General features: G+C 40.8%; 1 protein-coding gene across 4 annotated transcripts in view; it reads left to right on the forward strand.

Moving 5' to 3' along the window:
* Nucleotides 1-21,898, forward strand: part of LOC144021907 (CUGBP Elav-like family member 3) — a 36,835-nt gene continuing 14,937 nt past the window's right edge. The window contains exons 1-6 of one of the 4 annotated variants that reach the window (XM_077526167.1): nt 379-394; nt 733-843; nt 1,053-1,091; nt 3,756-4,027; nt 6,399-6,457; nt 6,961-7,043. Coding sequence is in view for 2 of the 4 variants with exons in the window: in XM_077526166.1 (XP_077382292.1) it covers nt 3,883-4,027; nt 6,961-7,043 (228 nt within the window). In the remaining 2 variants the exon portion in view is untranslated. Of the gene's footprint in view, nt 844-1,052; nt 1,092-3,755; nt 4,028-6,398; nt 6,458-6,960; nt 7,044-21,898 lie in introns of those variants that run through there. The other 3 variants (XM_077526166.1, XM_077526165.1, XM_077526168.1) reach the window with 3 other exon arrangements.

Genomic DNA, 21,898 nt, shown 5'->3' on the forward strand with positions numbered 1-21,898 from the left:
CGTCGCCATTATTTGTTGTTTGTTTCCCACAGGAAGAGTAGGAATAAAAGAGGAGCGTGTAGTTTCAGCACCAAGGCCAGGGCTCCAGGCCAGAACAATAGGCGTCGACACCAAGGCACCGTCGATAAATGCGCACGCGCAAACTGTCCTAAAACACTTTTGATAAATATTTATGTGTTATTATTCCGCTGTAAATGTAACTTTATATTTATGTAGCTAATTTTCCGTTAGGAATTTAAGAGTTTCGAATGAGCGTGGTGCATGTATTTTGTGTCAACTTGCGTGCTATTTGTCGACCGTTTCCGGAGCGACGTCGGGGGAGGGGCAACCAAAGGGGGGTGAGCGAGGAGGACACCGGCGGAGGATGTGAAAGGGAAGGCAGCCTGTCGGACGGGTGAGAAGCGAGCGAGCAGACACACAAACGACACTTTTATTTTTTTCCTCCCAACACAACAGCAACAACAATCAAAACCAAGTGACGACGAGCCTTCCAAACGTTTGGGAAAGAAGGCGAGAAAAGCCCGTTTTTTTTCTTTTTCTTTTTTTGTTTTCTTTTCTTTTCACGAGCGCCATTTAACCCTTTTCCGCCCGCCATTGAGTTTTGTCATCGTCACGGTCGTGAAAAGTGAAATACAAGCTAGCGCGAGGACGTCGCCGCTTTTTAAAAATTTGATTTTATTTTCCCTTCCTCACGAGTTGTTCGTGTTCCTCTTGGCTTATTTTTGTGGGAAGACACAACTTGTATCGGAGGAGGAGGCACAAAGAAGAAGAGGAGAGGAGGAAGACAACCACGCGAGCATCTCTTCCTTTTTTGTGTTTGTGACAGTCATCACCCGCAAAGAGGTAAGACTTTTTAAACGTGTCTTTTCCTTCTACGGTGCGTGTATTTAGTGAGGGAAGGGGGAGGAAAAGGTGTGTGTGTGTGTGTGGGGGGGTCGGACAAAGAGCAACGGGAGCCCCCCCATGGCATCCGTGTTGTAACCTCCAGCTGCCGAAACAAAGAAACCCGTCCGATGCAATCATTGTTGTTCTCCCTTTTCTTGCACTTGTAGGCATCCCCAAGGCTTGCTTTTGCTTTCTCCGCCGAAAAGGTAACACACGCACGCACACGCTTTCCCACCTTGTCTACCCCCCCACCCCCACCTCCCCCCATTCATTCTTTTGATCGAAGGGGAAACAGTGCCATTATTGTTTTTTGATTGGCTCATTAAAATTTGCATAATTGTTTCAGCCAGAAGCTGTGCTCAGGCTCTTTGTCATCAGGCACACACAATCGCTACACAATTATGTGCATTTTCAAGCTCAAGCAAGAGATTTCAGGGCTGTTTTCAAATCGTTTCACAACTAAAAATAAAATGTGATAAATGATGAACGCTTGTGGGGTGTTTTCACGCATCTTTGTACAAGCTAAATTCTAACGTGAAAGAAAAACAAATAGCATCTTTTGAATATTTAACACACTAAAGATAGTGGCAATGTAAACAAGGAGTAAAAAAACAAAAAACAAAAAAAACAGTCTTTGTAATAGATGACAGGCCGTACTGAACAGCAAGAGGCTCAACATAGAGCCTTGGGGTGCTCCGGTGTCAAAGTGTGGTCACCTAAACTCCACAAAGGAAGCGCCAAAAGTTTTGAACTTCTTGAATTATGTGAGGCCGACATGCGAGCCGCTTTAACCATCGGGCAACCTCAGAGGGCTCATTTTGACAATCAATCATCGACTTTCTCACTTTATCACAAAGTTTTTGTGAGCTAGATTTGAGTCTTGAGTCACTTATCAAGTCAAGCAGTAGCAAGCAAAAAAAAACAAAAAAAAAACAGCCTCTCCTTGGCTTGTAGATGACAGCCGAAAGAAAAAAAAAGAAAAAGTAAGGGTGTTGATAGCTTCTATTTCAGTGGTCTCCATTTTAATACCAAGTACCTCCTGAAGAAATTTTTGGCTCATCATCATGAGCAGCATTAAAATACTGAATAGATAGTTTTTTTTTGTTTTTGTTTTTTTAAATAAGCCATTGTAACAACATGCACAGTTTGAACATTAATACTGTGCAGTGATAATTTCGTCAACAACTTTTCAAGGCAAAAATTAAACAAAAACCGAAATACCCGTAGAAGCCATTCATTGAGACAATAACGGTGACTGAATTTCGTCAATGACTAAAACGACGCTGAAAACAACACAGTGACGAAAATTCACACAATCAAATTAGAAGGAATGCAACGCAGGTGGGAGAAAAGAACCACTCACAAAACTGTTCAGTGTTCACTCCATTTTATTTAATGTTCCAACATGTTTACGTTCATTCTGCACCTGTAAGAGTAATCTGAAGCATTTTTGCACTTTTTTTATTTAGGTGAAACCTAAGTTATATTCTTGACAGTTCAACATGTTTCATTGAATCAATTAATAAAGACACTGTTGTATTAATGTTTCTCGCATGTCAATCTACAGTTACAAATCATTTTATCAATAAAAGTTGAAATGTATGTTGAAGGAAAATATCGACTAAACTGGCCATTTAGTCAACTAAAATTGATATTTGTTTTCGTCGACTAAAATTGGATTAATACTAAAATACAACCAGATGACTAAATTATGACTAAAATGATAATTTTAGGCAAAAGACTGACTAAAACTACCGGTAAATAAATTCTTGTCAAAATTAACGCTGATACTGTACTGACTTATGGAGGGAAAATGGACTTAAAGATTTCATTAAAATGTATTTTAAGTCAAGTTACCGGAGTAAATATTTAAAAACAAATCTGTTGTTGAAGTTTAAATGGACTGCATTTAATTAAACACAAAGTGAAATACAACTGAACTGCTCTTAAAAATGTACTGTACGTTTAAAAAAAAAAAAAAAAAAGTACTGCATGGTAGGCCTGCTCGATTATGGAAAAAAAAATTAATCACGATTAATTTGGCAATAATTGAAATCACTATTATTAAAACGTTCAAATGTTTAAGGATTTAAAAAAAATATTAAGACCAACTTAAAAAAAAAAACAGAAATACTATTAATATGTAAGTTCCTTTTGGACCAAACAGAATTTATAATATATATTTATAATATATATATTTATTTATTTATGTATGTTGCCAAAAACTTGAGTTGCAGAATGTGCGCTGCGCAGTAGGACAATCATTTATTTTTTTGGTACAAAACAAGAAAATGTTTAAATGTAAAAAACAACTAAAAATATTTGAAACACTATAATTATGCAAGTTCCTTTTTGAATGAAACAAAATTGATTAAATTAGTTATTTTAAAACTTAAAAAATGTGAAAATGTATACATTTAAACAACTCAAAAATGACTTTTTTTAACGATTATGCTGATTTTGTAATTGCGGAGTGTAATAATTGAAATTGTAATTGAATTTCAATTAATTGCACAGCCCTACTGCAAAGCTGTTTGTTTGATTGTATTTCATGGTTGAAATTTTGTAAATTGTATTTGAATTGAATTCTGCGACTTTTGTGTAAAACTAGTGGTACTCGTAAAAAAAATAAATAAATAAAATAGAATCAGTCTTACCTTTTTTGACATTTCATATTTTTTCTTTTCAGTGTAGTGTTAAAGCTTCTTCATCGTGTTTAAGTTTATTATTAGAATACACCACAGGACAGTAAGAATGGAGGGTGTGTGTGGGGGGGGGGGGGGGGCAATCTGTGGGCTGCAAATGGCCCCCAAGCTAGACTTTGGACCCCGCCTGAGCGTCATAACAATTTTGTATTTTCCATCATTTAGATCCAGCGAACGTCTGGCCACTCCTCCTCCACTTCAGGGATACCTGCCTCTGAATTGTTTGGTCCTCGGCCCCTCCCCCTTCCCGCGGCCCCCCCCAATCCCAACCCCCCCACCCCTCTCCGTCCCGATGAAGGAGGCCGACGCCATCAAGCTGTTTGTGGGGCAGATTCCCCGGAATCTGGAGGAGAAGGACCTCAAGCCCATCTTCGAGCAGTTTGGCAAAATCTACGAACTCACCGTCATCAAGGACAAATACACCGGCATGCACAAAGGTGAGCCGCACGTGCGTTGTTGCCCTCGCAGATGCAAATGAATGTCGCCATGGAAACAGGTCACACCTCCTTTTCCATCTCCCGCAGCGTGACATGGAGAAAACACTGAACGCGCTTTATGGAAAAGATGTCATGTTCAACTTTCATACGCGAGGCAAACTTGAGATGAACTGTGGAAAAAAAGTACACACTGTCAGAGGGGCTCGTTTTGTGTGTGCGTGAGCGCGTGCGTGTTATGAAGCAGATTAGGCTGTATGCGCCAATCAGTGTAATGGGCCTGTAAGCCTGTGTGATACAAGAGGAAGAATCTGCTGTTTGGAGAATCCTCTTGGCCACAGTAAGCTCATCTTAAAAGCAACGAGATGGACTAGAAGATGCTTATGTGTGCGTGTCTTGTCCCTTGTTAACGTTAGTGTTAATTTCGTCAACGAAAACTAAACCAAAAATTTCGTTAACACATATTTTTCCCCCGGATTAAAACTAGACGAGACTAGACAAAAACCCTCATTAATAAACAGCAACTGCAACTAAATCAATATGCATTTTCATCAACTGAAGACAAGATGAAAATGTACTGTACAAAAGTAGACTAAAATCTATGGACATTTTAGTTCATGAACAAAAACGAGATTAAAATTACATGATTTTGTTTAAAAAAAAAAAAAAAGCCAACAGCTATAATGTTAATCCGACCGCTAACTAATGCTTGCTAACTTACTAGACAGAGAAGACACTTTTTGATATACTGTAATTATGTGAGAAATGTTTTACATAAAGACGGTTAGAGAAAATTGTACGTGAAATAGTTTTAGATCCGAAATGTTTAACATATCTGCTAGCAAAAAAATAACGGGTAAAAAAAAAAAAACGGGTAAAATAATTATCCTGACTAAAACGTTGACAGTTTTTGTTGACTAAAACCAGATGAATAAAATTGTGTTTTTTTTTTTACTAAAATAAAGACTAAAATGCTAGATTTATAGTCAACTAAAAATAGACTAAATAAAAAAACGGGATGGGGTGGACTAATCCCGTGGCATGATTGAAACTGTGCTAAAACTGAGACTAAATTTAAAAATTCCGAATACATACACTGGAACCTCCGAACTCGAACACATTACGTTTCTTCTTTTTTTTTTTTTTTTTTTTTTTTTTTTTCTCTCCATTTTTTGGGTATTAACACGTATAGAATTGAATCAGCCACTGACGTAAAAGATAAAATGTAAAACAAAACAGTCAAACTTTTATGTAAAAAGTTAGCAAATGTAAGCATTCTACACCTTCACTGTGTTTGTCAAACATCACAAACAAATGGACTTAAATGCACCGCAGCAGTCATAGAAGATCCAAATCAAAGTATTTTCTTCACAAAAAGCTGGTCAATACGGCTTGGGGCTGAGTGTCCTCTCAAGCCGACGGGAATGAACCACTTACTGCTCACAAGGTTGAGGTTTCAATTAAGTTAACCATGAATCGATTATATATGAATCGAATAGTTGTGATTAATTGATTAACTCATTCAATCAAAGCCATTTTCACTCAAGTAACCCCCTTCGCTCCTGGCTGTTTTACTGGATTTTGACTGATTTTGCAAGGCCCACAGAATATTGTGTTATATTGCTATAAAAAACATGGAACCTACCAAAAGAAAGATTAGAGTTGGGGGGGGGAAAAAAAGTATATTTGTATCTGTTTCTGTTTTGCAGCAATTAGCATTAGAATATAGCCAAGTTTCATCATTATTCACAAATCTGTTTAAAACAGTGGGGAAAAGAGCTTGTTGCAACATGGCCCTGGTTGATCTCTCTACTGGCACCTGCTGTCCGTTTTTGTAATAACTACCATTGCTTCAAGCGTTCTCTTCAGTTCAAAGGCTGCATCAGAGCCTTCTGTATGCTCTAGCATTAAAAAAAAAAAAAACATGACGTTTAAATACGTCTTTTGGAGTATTTTAATATTTAAAATAGAATGTATTTATACGTTTTTGGGAGCAAATGAATTAACTACAAGAAAACAAGTTGAGCTTTATTTGAATCCACTTAGTTGATGGTAACTTCCACCGCATCTTTCCATATGAATAAAGTTCTTTCCGAATGAAGTGTCGCAAAACGTCCGCGGCAATAAGCCAAAATGTTGCCGATTGAAATGAGCTCTGGTGACGTTTTCAGCGAGTCGTCACGACAACATGCTCGAAGTCGTTCCACTTTGTCGCTTCCACTTGTCATCTGTGCTGTCCCCTCCCCCTCCGCCCACCCGCAGTCCTTGTGATCGTCCTCATCATATGACGTCTTTGCTCTTCCCTCTTGACGTACTTTCACTTCATCAGCCTGTTAACCGGGATGCTAACCTGCTGCTAATCTTGTTGTCTTAGTGCTGGTGACAGGTGTAGTAAACGGCTCCGGCCAGCCTCCCTCACACACACAGACGCAGGTACAGCCCGTAGGCAAATAGCGGGGCGGGTGTTTGGGGGGCGGGGCTTTTGGGGTGTATTTGGAGTGATCGTGAGGCATGCCTAGTGGTTGGTATATGCGGCCGAGCGTCGACGTTGAGTGAGCGCGAGGCCCTGTTAGCCCCGCGCACACGTCTGTGGTGCTGTGGTGGTGTGCTGACTCGTGCCGTGACGTGGCGTGGAGTGTCCTCTGCTCTCAAGTGCATCGTCATGATGTTAGCTACTATTTGCAGTGCATGAATATTCATATCTGTAACCCCCCCCCCCCCCTCGCACAACGAGTCACGGCAGACGACGAGTCATCAGGGAAGGGCGAATCCTGTCGGAGTTAGTCAATGATTTTCAAATGCTGTCTTCCTATATACAGTTCTGTATGTGTGTAGTGATAGAGGAGGGGGTGGAGGGGGGGGGGGGTGAATATTTGAGCTTCTCCCTTATCTCCAACCTCCCTTTTCTCGCTCCTCACTGGTTGTCTTTGTGACAGGATGTGCGTTTCTGACGTACTGTGCGAGGGAGTCTGCACTCAAAGCCCAGAGCGCCCTTCACGAGCAGAAAACGCTACCGGGGGTAAGTGCGTGTCACACAACACACGAGCCACACGGTGCACCCTACATGCCGGCACGCGTGCACAAGATCTTAAATTGCACCACCCGCTGGGGTTTATGTTGAAAGTCAATAATGATGTGATCCCCGACTGTGTTCAGAGGCTCTTCTGACACAGTTTGACGTTGCGAACTGAGGGCAACATCGACGTTTAGTCAAACGAGTTCACCTGTGGAACAATTCTGAGTTGAAATGAAACTTTGGAACTCACGAAATGGTTTCCAAAAGTATATCAATGCAAGATTATGAATTATAAAACAATGGTAGTGGCACACATAATTATTGCAAAATTGGGGACAAGTTTGTGTTTGTTGATGGATGTGTGCAGGTATATATACAGTATACACATCTATACAATATGTGTAAATATGCATGCACTTGTATAATAATACGGGTGGACATTTAAATGGATGCAGACGATTTTTGTTTGGTGTTTGTGTGGGTGAATTTTCATGTTGCTAAGCACTAATGAATCCTTATTTTCAAATTTCTTTCGTTCTCTGTTATTGCCTTTTGCACTGTAGTGCTTCTTTGTTATGAGGGTAGACAATCGAACCCTTGACTTCAGTCACCTTTAGGTTATTGATTTATCTGTATACAATTGTTACAATGAGCAGCTTTAATGCAAAACACCATGGAAATTTTCACAGATGTTAATTTCATGATAAACCTTCAAACAACACAAATTATACCTACGCTTATCTTCTAGTATAATATAACGATAGTAATGAGGACACAGGTAGGCTGAAATCGGAAGATTTAGACTTAATTTGAAGTGAAACAGCAGCTTTAAACAAATTATCAAAAGAGTTCTCACTTAACCAGATCGATTATTTGTTGACTGATCGGTGAATTGTTGCACCCCTAACTGAATGTAGTGCGCCCTGTTTATCACCAAAGTACATGTGTGAGCAGCCGGCAGGCGTCTTGCCGGCCGCTAAGGACAAACACTCCGTCATCTCCCGGGGGGGGGACGCAAAGGCGATCACGCGGTGCATCATCATCTCCATTTGGCCATCGTTCTCAGTTCCGTCCATCTCTTTCCCTCTCTCTCCATCACTCCTCCCCCGTTAGCGTGGCCCGATAGCTGCCGCCTGGAGAGCGGGTGTAATTAATGCGGCCGTTCCCTTTTGTCTCATCCCGCTCTGGCCGCCTCTCCGCTGAGGGATGATGTGGCGGTGCCGAGCGGGGGCCAGGACGCCGTTGGTTCATTATGGAGGGAGCTCTGTGACTGTCTCATACGCTGTACTTCTCTGTCACTCCCTCGCCGCTTCGTCCCTCCCCCTCGCGGTTCTCTCTGACCTCATTTCCCCTAGCACTGAAAAAGGGATTTTACGCTAACTGTTTGAAATAGTTTGCATTATTTTAACGTCTTTTTTTTTTTTTTTTTTTTCTTCTGGTTTCCCGGTGCTGTGAAAGACATGTGCGAAACAGAGATAGGTGACGTCCCTTATCGAAAACTATTTGCGGCAGTTAGAAGAGAGAATCGCCGATATGCAGCCCTCAATCTCATTTCGGCTGCGTCGCCCCGGCGCTGATCAGAGTTTGGTTTCCCGCAACTTTTCCGCCGGCAAGCGTACTGATAAGACCTCTATGGGAAAGCGCTTGGTACGCTCTCGTGCAGGAAGGGGAATATTCACGTGTGTAACGTCATTGTATAGCCGAAGCTCCCAAAGTGACATTTCAAAACACAGTATTTCCTTGCTACCATTACTACTACTACTCACAAATGTGTCAGTGTGAAATGTTCTGTTCTGTCTGTCACTATACATCACTTGTGTAGATGCTTGCCAAGACCATTTGTAGTTAGGAAATCATTTTCGGACCAATTACGTGAAATGAATTCATTTTTCTTGTGGCTGCTTTAGATGTTCACATGTCCACTACTACTTTTTGGGCATTCTAATCTTCAGTACTTTGGGCGTTCCACGAGCGTCCATACATGATATATGTACACGCTCTACTACATTCCCATGTTGTGATCATGTAATGATCTCACACATTGCAAACACAGCAGGTGAAGTGTGGCATTAATCCAATTAGGGGGGCCCTCCGAGGTGGCTGACCTTTTTAAGTAAAAATCATTTCCTGTCTGTCTGTTGACTCATCCGCTGACCTTTCCCTCTCGTGATGTGCGCAACACACTCAATGTAGTATTATTATTATTATTAATATTCGAACAATCAGCAATTGGAGCACACACACACACAATTCAGAAAATTAGGTAATATTAGCTGTAAACGACAAGCTTGTTTCACTTTTTATTAGATCATAAATAACAAGCATTTTTGACATGGACAAATGAATTGTCAATCAATTAATAGTCCAAAATATTGATCGCTCTAAAACTAGAGCTAATTCAAACAAACAGACCATTTGACAAGCTTTAGTTCAGGGCAGCCAGATTATCAGCCTTTTAAAGGAAGTGCTTGGTTTTCAGCACTTGCTTCTATCGTCATCCAAACGGAAATCTTTCTATTGTAATTTTCCTCTGCCATCACTTGTCTCTCTACCTGTCACCTTTTTCTCCAGCCCCCCCTTGACCGGATTGCGATAATTGATCCTTCTCTTCACACATCATCATCCCTCTGTCGTCGCGTCCTTTTCATCTCTTCCTCATTCAAGCCCTCTATGCTTTCTTTTGCCTTTTCCTCCCCTTTTATCTCCTTTTCCATTCAAATCCACCTCTGTTCGTCTTCTCCCTTTATATCCCACCCGCTCTCTCTATCTCCTGGGCGCCGGCGCAATATGACTGAATATTCCGCTCACAAGCGTCCCTTTTTTCACCGCTCGCCCCTTTCTTCTTTCAAATATCTCCGTGGTATCCCTTCATACGCTTTTTTTCCCTAATGTCCTTTACTATTCCCCCCCCCTACCTTCCCCTGGCTGCGCGCTCGCTCGTCCTCTTCGGATTCTCATTTCACAGTCATTTATGGCGACCCTTCTCCCACTCGACGTCGACGCCTCCCCCTCCCCGCACCCTTCGTTTCATTTCCCCTCCTCTTGATTAGTTGACCCTTTTGACCGTTTCACACCCCCACTCACAGCCTCCTCCTCCTCCGCAGCTCCACTTGTTAAGATGCATGATTAGTTTCTCACAAACTCATTTTCATAGTCAGATCTCGGGCTCATCATGGGACAAGGGGGGGCTGAAGTGCATTGCACGTGTAAAGTGTTCCCTTTCAATGAAAAGTAGCCACACATGCAGATCGACATGTACTTGTACATGTACTGTATATGTGTGTGTGCCATTCAATGACGGGTCCGCCCGAAGCTGTCTGGGAAATGAAGAGAATAAGAAAGCGTGTGATGGACAGATGGCCAGCATATCCTGCACCTTCTGTTTACTTCGAAGGAAATCAAAGCGCAGAAGGGAGATTTTATCAGGCCGAGGGGCTGAGAAGTGATCGTGGGACATGTTTTGCTGTATTTGATGTTTGAGCGATATTCCCTCCGGGATATGAAGTAGCTCATGTATATCGGCCTCATATCAGTCCACGTTTGCGCACAAAACTGCAGTGTCGCCTTGAGATATGAGTGACACGACCGTTTTCTAGTGATAGCAATTTCAGTGAACACTGTCGTGTTCTTCTACTCTGGGCTCAACTGGCAAACTCCAAACCAAATCCAAAAAGCAAGCTTTGACTTTCCCGTCAGTCCCAAAGAATCAAAGGGGATGTCATGTCCTTCTAATGTTTGTCCTGGCAGGAAAGTTTGATAGCGCAGAGAGCAGCCCCCCTCCCCGCTTTGAATTTATTGACGAGAGGCTCAGCTCTGACCTCTGACCTCTGAAACAGACTGCCAGCCTCCTGCCACCATCTCTCTGGACTAACAAGACTGACACACACACACACGTGCAGTAAACATAAAACCAGTCGACTATCCGCATCTTGCTCCTTCAACCAAACTTTAAGTGACTATTTTGTTGCCCATATTTTTTTTTAAATAAAATGTCATTAGAACTTTTTTTTTTAAATAATTTTTAAGTAAAATGTCATTAGCAATTATCATTATCATTGTCAATCTTTTTTTAAAAATAAAATTTAGAGCTTTTTTTTTTTTTAATAAAATGTTATTAGCGCCTATTTTTTTTAAATCTTTTTTTTTTAAACAAAATTTTATTAGCGCTTATTTTTTGTAAAATAGGTACATTACTATATAAAAAAAAATGCATGAAAAATTGCACCCCAAAAAATCTGCATAAAGTGAGGCCGCGAAAAGTGAACCCTGTTATAGCGAGGGAAAGCTGTAATTTGTATTCAACAGAACCAAAACAACGCCGTGCATATTCTCCTCGAAGGTGGCAACATGAGTGTAGTGCAACTTTGTCCAGAGTCGCGCTTCAAATGGACTCGTAGCGTTCACCAGGAAGGACCTTTGGTGACAAGTGGCGTTCGCTTTGCATACACGCTCGCACGTCATCAAGCCCGGGAACGTTATTGCGAGCAAAAAGTGTGCTCCCGTCCTCGTCATCAGCTCGACTCGCGGCTTCTTTGGATTTTGAACGCCCTCCCCATCTCGATCTTTGCCAGCCTACAGCTGCCGTATTTCCTCTGTAATCTTTGCCTTATCTCTCCCTTTTGTTCTCTGCCGCTGATATCGCTCTCTCTCCCTCTCTCTCTCGCCATTTAAATCCGCTCTCCCCTCCCCTTGGCCCGTTATCACTCCCCTCAATCTTTGTTCCACTTCAGGACTCGCTACACAATCGCACATAGAAAAACACGCGTATTGGCTTTGGTCACGCTGACTTCCCCAAATCTTAGTGTAGGTGAAATTAAAGTGTGATAAGCAGCTTAGCAGGTGTGTGTGTGTGTGTGTGTGTGTGTGCTGTCATGCTTCACTGCTATCCGAGGAGCTCTGTTCTTTAATTAGAGCCCAGCCTATACACACACACAGGGCTTCGCTTCCCATGACACACTGGATGCCTGCTAAATTATTAATACGCATCATTATTACAGCAGCAATGTATCAATGCACTTGTGAAAATAGGCACTTTGTAGCGGGGATATTGATTCAACACGTATGTAATGACGCAAATTCTCGAGTGGATACCTTGAAAGGAGTTTGAGGCAGGATGATGGTTGCTTGTCGTGGTTTGCGTCATCCAAATTCCTCCAGGAGATGATAAACAATGACGCGTGCCGGCTTGTCTTCCAAGTTGTTCTCATTTTAAAACAAATTAATACATAATTGAAAGTGATTTGATTTGTTCCAGGCTAATCATAAAACATTTAAGAACTGTAACATTTTAACAACGCACAGCAAAGAACCGTGCTACAAGTCGCAGTTAGGCAGATTGTGAACAAAAAAAAAAAAGAGGTTTCAAGTTGTTTATTGACACTCTAACCCAAAGAGCACAAAATCTTGTGTATTTAAAACAAACACATAACTTCAAGTCCTGATCTGGTTCCCTGAAACAAGGCTTAGGCCGATTAAGTATCAAAATAACGACTTATGTTGCCATAGTGGACATTTTTGTCTAGTGCATGTCATCACTGTGACGTATCACATGCGTAAAAACAGCACTGTTCATTTTGGACTTATTTCCTAGAGATGTAACAATAACAGCAATATGGTGACATCTCAATATTAAAATTGCCACATTTTTTATATCACGGTATTACAAGCAGCACATCTGTTAAAAAAAAAAAAGGTTGATTTCCATTTGTGCAGTTTTAGCACCCTCTGGTGGTTAGTTTTTTAGTGCAGTTTAATTTTCGCAAGGTATGTTTTGGCCCTTCTATGTTTAAAATCCACGCTAATGGTCAGATCAAGGGGAATGTATAATATGCTTGCGAATCGAGTCAATATGTGGAGGAACTCGTGTGCGTGCATTAGCAAGTGTCTCAATATTAAGCGTTATTAGAATAGAGATTGTTATGTTGTTTATGTGCGTTCCTGTTATGTACAAAAGCACAATATTGTGCCTTTTTCTTAAGTATGAGCATTTTTTTTTTTTTTTTTTTTACAATATCATTAGCTTTTTTAATATCATCATCCGCCCCACAATATCGTGAGAATTATCGTATTGTGAGGTTCATATCATGACAATATCGTATGGTGGATATTGTTGCATCCCTATTATTTCCTCCTCTATTGTGCTAAAAAAGAATTCTGCCGTATGGCTGAACTGAAGAAAATAGTAACGGCAATGGTAGTTATTACAAAAGCGGCCAGCAGGTGGCAGCAGAGTATACGAGATCAACCGGGGCCATGTTGCAACAAAGCTGTTTTCCCCACAGTTTTAAAGAGATTTGTGAATAATGATAAAACTTATCTATATTCTAATGCTCATGGTGGCAAAAAAAATCCTTAGTTTGAGAAAGATGTGTCGTTCACGGATTACATGCCGACGACAATATAGCTATTTCAGAAACTCACATTTTTGAGACCCATTTTCAAAATGGTAATTTTTTTTTTTTTTTTGCTCTGCAATTTGCAATTGTTATCTCACTTAACTCATTTGCTCCCAAACCCGTATAAATACGTTCTATTTTAAATGTATTAAGTTTCCCAAAGACGTATTTATACGTTTTTTTTTTTTTTTATGCTAAAGCATACAGAAGGCTTTTATGCAGCCTCTCAACTGCAGCAAATGGGTGAAAAAAAATTTAAATAAAAAAAAGCAGCCAACAGGTGGCAGCAGAGTATAAGAGATCAACTAGGGCTATGATGAAAACAAGCTGTTACTCCACAAGTCTAAGCAGATTTGTGAATAATAATGAAATGAAACTTAGTATATTCTAATGCTAATTGCTGCAAAACGGAAACAGATGCAAATCTACTTTTTTTTTTTTTGATGATGAAAGAAGAAACTTAATTTTTATTTTGGTACTTTCCAAATTTTATAGCAATAGAACACATTATTCTGTGGGCCTTGCAAGATCAGTCAAAATCCAGTCAAACAGCTGGTAGTGAATGAGTTAACTATGTCATCACTGTATGTTTCTATAAAGTATTTTTCACGTGAAAACACACTCCAGTTCATCTCCTGGATACTCATCGCTCTGAAGAGTTGCTGACAAGTCGTAAACGAGGGTCTCGACCTCCGAGTTTCCAACTTCAAACTGTTCAACTTGTGAGCACGTACGTGCGCGTGGGACGCGCCAAGCGTGTGTAACGTTGTGCGCACGTGTTTTTCCATGTGGAATCTAAGACGCCTGGCAGGAGGCCTCCCGCTCCCGACGGGGCAAAGCTATGATGAGCAATTATCCACTAGGGCGACTTTGTGGGCTAATTTAGCATATTTATGTGGTCAGCAGCACTAGTGTTTACTATTCCCCTTCACTGCTTACTGCTGCACTTTCAATTTAGAACACAACCACGCTTGCTCTCTCCCCTTCATTTTCTCTCTTCTTCTGCCTCTATCTCTCCCCGCCTGATGGGGTTTGTGATGTGTATCAACACACCCCCACCCCGTCCCTCGTTCGGATTCTCTATTTTTATCTCCACTGTGTGTGGGACGGGGAAGGGAGTAGGGGGACAAATGTAGAATGAAGTGTGCGTGCGCATGTGTCTGTTGTGAGTAGAGGGGAAAGAGGCGGAGCCAGAGATTGTGATAAAGGGGAGCGGGGGGGGTTGCAGAGCGATGTTTGTGGTTTGTGTATAGCTAAGACGGATAGGGATTTGGCCTGTTTGTTTTAGACAGTCTTTGGCGAGTGTGAGTGCATTTGTGCATGCAACATGGAGATGGGAAAGAGGACCTGCCTCGTATTTCATCACCAAAAATGAGGCAGAATCTAATCATAGCCTCATAAAAGTGTGACCCCGGAGAGCACCTGCCTCTTTAGGACACACACACACTCGTGCTTTTTTTTCACACACGAACGCACGCACACACGTATACACTCAACGAGGAATATTTGTATCTCAGCCGCTCCTATGAATAAGTTCAGCACGATGGCGAGGAGGCGCACAATTAGTAGCAGTAGGAGTGTGACGATATATCGATACCACGATAAATCATGATACTTTGTCTCCCGAAAGATTATCGATATGCCTACGCAAGTATTGCGATATTTGTAGTTAAATATACAGCCAATATAACGGCTCCATTGTTCATTACTTATTGTGCAATTACTTGGCGGGCCGCTAGGGGGAGCTCCTCATAAGAGTGGCGGGGAAACGTACAGAAGTCTCCAGGTGAAGAAGACTCATGAGCTTACTTTTACTTGTGTAAGACATTTATTTGTCCAGCACCTGACACCGTTTTGCATAATAATATTGCAATACTAAAAATGTCATCTTGAGGGAGTTAATTAGTGGAAAAAGAAGAGTTGTAATATTACCAGGATAAGTCCAAAAATATAGCACCGACGTCATAATAAAAATAATTGTAATCTTACAAAAAAGTTTTACTATCAGGAGAATAATTTGTAATTATATGAGAAAAAGCATGCTTGGGTCCCGTAGAAAGACGCTCGCGAAATAAACGCGATATGCAAAACGATAAGATTATTACAAACAATAAAGTCTGGATTTTAAATGAGGCCAAATTCCCACAAGAAGCCAAAGTCAACAGTCTGAGACCAGCAGCTGCTCTCTTCCTCTCTTGAGACCCGCCATTAGAAAATCACATCTTTTCAATGTTACACCGTATTCTTATTAACATGACATTTTTTTAAACTCTGAATATTATGAATTATTTCTCATAAAATTATGACATTAATCTGAACTTTTTTTTTTTTTGCTCATTATTTAGCTTGTCTTGTGCTATAGCCGTGCTGTATGTTGCACATCCTTCAAATAAAGCGCTGGAACCTTGACAGATGTCTGAGGGGTTGCAGCATTTTGCACTTGAGTAGGATTAGTGCGCCGAGCTCCAAACGCACACGGATCACATTGCCAGCATCCCCGTCCTCCTCCTTTGACTTGTATTCTATAGCATTCACGCGTTTTATGTGCGTGACCATTTTATCCCGCGTGACACAATAACAACGATATATTGTGGCACTTTAAATATCACGCGATATCACGATAATGCCGTTATCGTGTACATCTGCACAGACGTACGGGAAAAGGAAGGTCGAAAAGATTTTGGGGAATAGTCTGTCTGTCTAGTGGTCCATCCATCCATATATTCTTTTTTTTTTATATTGCATGCGAGAAACGCCATGTATTAAACATGGTGAAGCAGCAGTAAGCTGTTACGCCGCACGCTAATGGAGTTAGCTGCCAACAGAAGTGAAATCAAGTAAATGCTTTTGAATCAATCTCATACTCTGGTCTTTTAGTAATTTTAGAAATCTACATTTATTTATTTATTTCACTTTTAAATGTTTTTTAGATACTTCTGACAATTTACAACAAGCGAACCTGCTCTAAAATCGATGTTAAAAAGTGAATTTGAAAAACAAGAGTCAAAATGAAAAAAAGGCAAAGCTATTATTTTAAACCTGGTTACAATCTGTCAACATATGTTTGGATGCTAACATGCTAACATTTGCATACAGGCAGACGTAAAGAGTGAATGGAACGTGTGAATTCATCAAAATGAAGAGAGGCGGGGGGGTTAAGAAGAGCATTGTGGGTCATGAAGAGGTTTGGCATGAATAGTGGCATATAGACTGGGGGGGGTTTCGGGTGAGACGGGGGGAGGCCGGGTTAGCGAGAAGGAGGAAGACAGACAAAAGTTTGCCATAATGAGCATGGAGGAAGGGCCGGGGCGGCTGCTGCCTGGAAGAAAAGCGTCTCCGGGAGGGAGGTGGGGTGACGTCTGGGCGCACTTCTGTCACTTTTTGGACAAAGACATCTGTCAGAGGCGGCGCTGGGGGAGGTGTGCGTGAGGCGATGACAGGACTTGGGTCGCACCTGGGCTGCGACCCTTTCAACTGAGGTCGTCTCTGCCAGCGCACTTGAGTCCGCCGCCGGGATAATTGCCTTTTCACTGCAGCTTTATCCGGATGCGCACGCTGTCAGCTCGCCACAATGCCTTGTCCGAGTCGATCAACGCAAATTGGAAACGAGTAGAAACTGGTACAGTATGTCGGCAGAAGAAGAGTGCGAGTCAACTAGTGATATATTAGCAAAGTGACAAGATTTCCCAAAAATGCCAATCTGCCAAAATATGGAATCAGGTTCAGATGGTGGCTTTTGGACTATTTGGGTTTTTGTGTAGAGGGGTGGTTAAAAAAAACAAAAAAAAAACATTTATGTATGATACACCTTCATATCAAACAGAAAAAATATTCAGAAAAGCAGAAAAAAAATGTACTAAAAAAAAAAAAAACAGAAAAAAATACTCAAAAAACACACAAAGCTCCCCAAAAAAATAGTCAGAAAAACAGGAGGTTTTTTTTTCCCTCCAGGTGAATGCAATACGCTTCCGACAATGATTTCCGCTTCATTTTATAGATGAGCAAATAATTGTCGTGATCTACTCCAGTCGAACTCGCTAATGCTAATTAGCACGCTACTTGCGGTACTTCTATCCCTCAAAAGAACGGTAATTCAATGTGATTTAGCCCAGGCTTTATTTATTTATTTATTTTTAATATTTCTTAAATTTCATTTGTAGGTTGTTTATTTCATGGACGGGATTTTGAATTGCATTCTTTAGTTTAGTAAACAAAACTCAGTGAATTCATGTAGAAATTCAAACATGTGAACCGCAGAGGGGGAAAAAAAACACCTGAAAGTACATTCCCTTCTCCCGAATGATTTCAATCCAACATGACAGTACAATATTACAAATGCAACATTATTCGCTACTTTTCTCTTTCCCCTTTTTAAGCTTGCCAAATGTGTCACTAGCTCTACCCTCAATGTAATCTCATTCCTTTTTTTCCCCCAATCATGAATTTGTATGGATTTGAGCAACCATTTTAATTCTCCGCCTCATTTCCCAAACGACTTAGACTCTCCCAAAAATAGAAGGAAGCTCCAAGTGCATAGGTCTAACATTTATCCGCTATAGTCCTGTTGGATTATGCGCCGCTAAATCCAACAGGATCAAATTTCACTGAGTGCTCATGCTCGCCTGATGCAGAATGCTCTGACAAACAAATATTATACAACAGAGACGAGCAGAGAGACTGATGAAGGGTTAACGGCCACAGTTCAACAACACATACTCCTCAGGTGTGAAAAAAATGCACGGGAGAAGACAAGAGGGGACGGGGAGCTTTATATTGTGGTAGCAGACCCCCGGTTGCCAGGCGACGGGGCTGAGCGAGATGCCAGGTTGCTAGGTAACGCGGCGGATGCAAAGAGATAGAGAGAGGAGGAAGAGGAGGGGCCGGCGGCGGCCGCCCGTTTTCATCCAGCTGTGAAGGAGCCGTGTAAACAGCCGGCTTCACGGGGATGCTCCGGTTTGAGCCCTCGCACGCATCAGGTAGATCAAGATGAATGCAACATTTTTAGTTTTTTTTTTTAAATAACTGCAATATTTAATATATGAATGCAAACATAATAATATATACTATTTCCTTTAATATGAATAGCAAGTATACTGAATGAATAAACACATTGCACATTTCATCTTCATGACACATGTTGATTTGTCAATCAACAAAATTTTTGGGATGGCATTGTAAAGGCCGAGGATGTGCTCTGGATATGAAAAGTCTACACACCCTTATTCAAATGCTAGGTTTTTATGGCAGGAAAAATGAGACCAAAATACATTGGCGAAAAACATTTACCACCACTAAATGGAACTTGTACAACTGAATGACAAAAATAAGAGAAGTTTTTGAGAGAGGAACTTGAAATACACAAGTGAAATAAATGTGCTTGAACAAGTTTGCACATTCTCTTATAACAGGGATGTTTCTGTGTGGTAGTCAGAGGCACGTATTTTATTTTTTTTTAGGTAGTAAAATGCTAAATGTTTGAGAACTGCTGAAATAGGCAATAGAAAGCCCAATGATAAAAAAATAAAAAAATAAATAAAATAAAATAAAAAAATGGAATCTACCAGAAACAAATATTAGATTCTCTTCTTTCATCAGGAAAAAAAGTACATTTGTTTATATCTGTTTCCATTTTGCAGCAATTGGCATTAGAATGTGATATTTTGGAGAAACGGCTTGTTTTCATCATGGCCCTGGTTGATCTCTTATACTCTGCTGCATCAAAGCCTTCTGTATGCTCTAGCATAAAAAAAAACAATAAAAACACATAAAAACGTATAAATACGTCTTTGGGTAGCTTAATACATTTAAAATAGAACGTATTTATACGTTTTTGGGAGCAAATGAGTTAAGTCACAAAACAATTGCAAATTGCAGAGCAAAAAAAAAAAAAAAGTGCCATTTTGAAAATGGGTCTCAAAAATATGAGTTTCTGAAATGGCCACCATTGTAGTCTGCATGTGATCCTGGAACGACATATCTTTCTCAAACTGAGCATTTCCCATTCATTTTTATTGTCAGAATTTGATACTGTTTTAACAATCAAGGTTAATGATTTACTCCCATTTACTGAAAAATCTCAACCCAAATGTATGGCAAGTACAATGACAAATGCAGGGAAGCAAGCGAAATCTTTCTTGAAGTTTTTTGCAGCACCATTTGGGAACGAAAAGAAACAAAGACTTGCGTTTTTTTACGCGTAAATATTCATTGAGTGACTGACGGAAAAAAAAAAAAGGTTCCCAACCCGTTTTTTCGACTTGTTTGCCGTCGTCGTGACACAAACAGGCAAACAATTTCTCTTTCGTCCAATTCGCACCTAACGAATTTGCATGGCTGCGAGGCACGCTCGCATACACAGCGAGGAAACGAGTGACAGAAGAGAGGAGGAGGTAATTGTGATACACAAATGGAGAGAGAAGAATGGCAGCAAAAGAGGGGAAGAAAACGCACGGAGAGCAGAGTCACCATCAGGCAGAGATTAGGAGGATTTCGCTTCGAAACAGCAATGGAGGCAAAAAAAAATAAAAAATCATGCGGGATAAAAATACTTCTGGAAACGGGACACGTGAAAGTGTGCTGAGAGGATATTCAAAATGGGGTGGTGGGGGGTGTCGACTGTGTACTTAACATATGCACCAAAATAATTGTCTGTTCTCACGCTGTGCACCGTAATCACTTTCATCATTCATTTTTTACAGGAGGATATTGCCCTCCAGCGTTTTCATAGCAAAACACAATCAATGCAAATATATGGAAATGATTTAACACTCTAATTTAATCCATGTTCCAAATAGCGCACACACACGATCACCCCCTCCTCTCTCGTCTCGATGTGGGGCAATGGTTCGTTACGCTGATTTTTTGCGTCGGTGGGGGGAGGGAGTCGAATACGATTTGATTGGATAATCCAAGGATTTAATATCCCCTAATCCTGGCACAATCCTCCCTGCATTACTGAAGGGAGTAAGATTAACTGTACGTTGTAGAGGATGTGTTTCTGTGCGCACAAATACAAGGGGAGGGAAAAGTGTGTGCAGTGTGGGGACATTTTTGTCGGCTGCACGGCATGCAAATGGAAGTGCGTTTTGCATGCAGGCCCTCAGTCATGCAAGTAAACGTGAGAGGACGCCAGCTTTTGAGTGGCCGTCATTTATCACATACATCTCGTACATCCACACGCCACTGCTGCTCACATAGCAATTCGCCTCGTATGCCGCCTCAAAAAACAAACAAAAAACAAAAAAACCCACTTCAGAGCGCCTGTTCGTATGCAGATGGTTCCTGTTAATGAAGTCTTAATTGGGACGTGAGTAATGAGAGGGTAATCTGACTTGAAAAGGAGCGCCAGGCTTGTTCACGCGTGCGCTGTAACGGAAAGAAAGACGGACTGACATGCAGGCACCGTATTTGACGAAAAACAAGAACGTTTTGTCGTTGAAATCAATCCTAATCATGAAAGCTTTTATTTAACCGTGCAGGCATCGTGCAAAGGAACATTGAACGTTATCAACTTGCGTTCAATTACAAGGAAAGCATTCTGTTAGTTATCCTTCCATATGGTCGAAACAATGAAGCACTCTTTAAACACACAACTGATGCATCTCATTTGTTTTGTTTGGCGCTTGTCCTCATCATGGTCGCGGGTAAGCTGACTTTGGAAGAGAAGCAGGTTACATCCTAAACCGGGTGCCATGCCGACCAGTTGCGCGCATTATATAGACAACCGTTCACACTTTCATCCAGATTTGAAAGCCGGACCCCACAATTGTGAAGCAGCTATTCCACCGTGTTGCCACCATTTCATTTCTTACTTATTTTATAACTGGCTAATTTGAACAAATCCAGCAGCAACGATCCTTAGTTCCTCATTATAGCAACATGACAACATTTCCCAAAAATGACAGCCTATCAGGCCACTTTTACCCGAGTACAATTCTTTTTTTTTTTCAATTTATTTCACTCTTTATAGTAAAAAAAATGAAAGGGGACAGAAAGAAGTAAAACTTATGTACAGCAATACAATGAGTACGCAAGAAGTTTGGAAATCAGATGATGTGTTCCGGAGAAATTTTGTGTGGGTAGAAATGGCCTTTTGGCAAACGTTTTTGTGTGATGTTTCCAATAGACGATCTGGTCAAAACAGTTGAACTTGATTATTTCTTTTCTTTTGTCTGTTGCTCAGGGAACCCTTCTTGGCTTGGCTAATAAGTTTTTTTAGTTAAAGGGACACTTGACTCATTGAGCCATTTTCAGCAGTAAAAAGTTAATATTTTGTCTATAATTATTGTGGTAACTTTATTATTTTTCATTTACAATTAATACCTTTTAAAAAGAAAATTTTCTACTTGCTGTCGACTGATGATGACATCACCTGTGCTGAGGAAGTAGGTAATGACCAATCATGGCTCAGTTTGCTGACTAACCCCAGAAAACAGGTGAGCCATGATTGGCTGTTACTTACTT

Source organism: Festucalex cinctus, chromosome 7 (genome assembly GCF_051991245.1).
Source record: "Festucalex cinctus isolate MCC-2025b chromosome 7, RoL_Fcin_1.0, whole genome shotgun sequence".
NCBI lineage: Eukaryota > Metazoa > Chordata > Actinopteri > Syngnathiformes > Syngnathidae > Festucalex > Festucalex cinctus.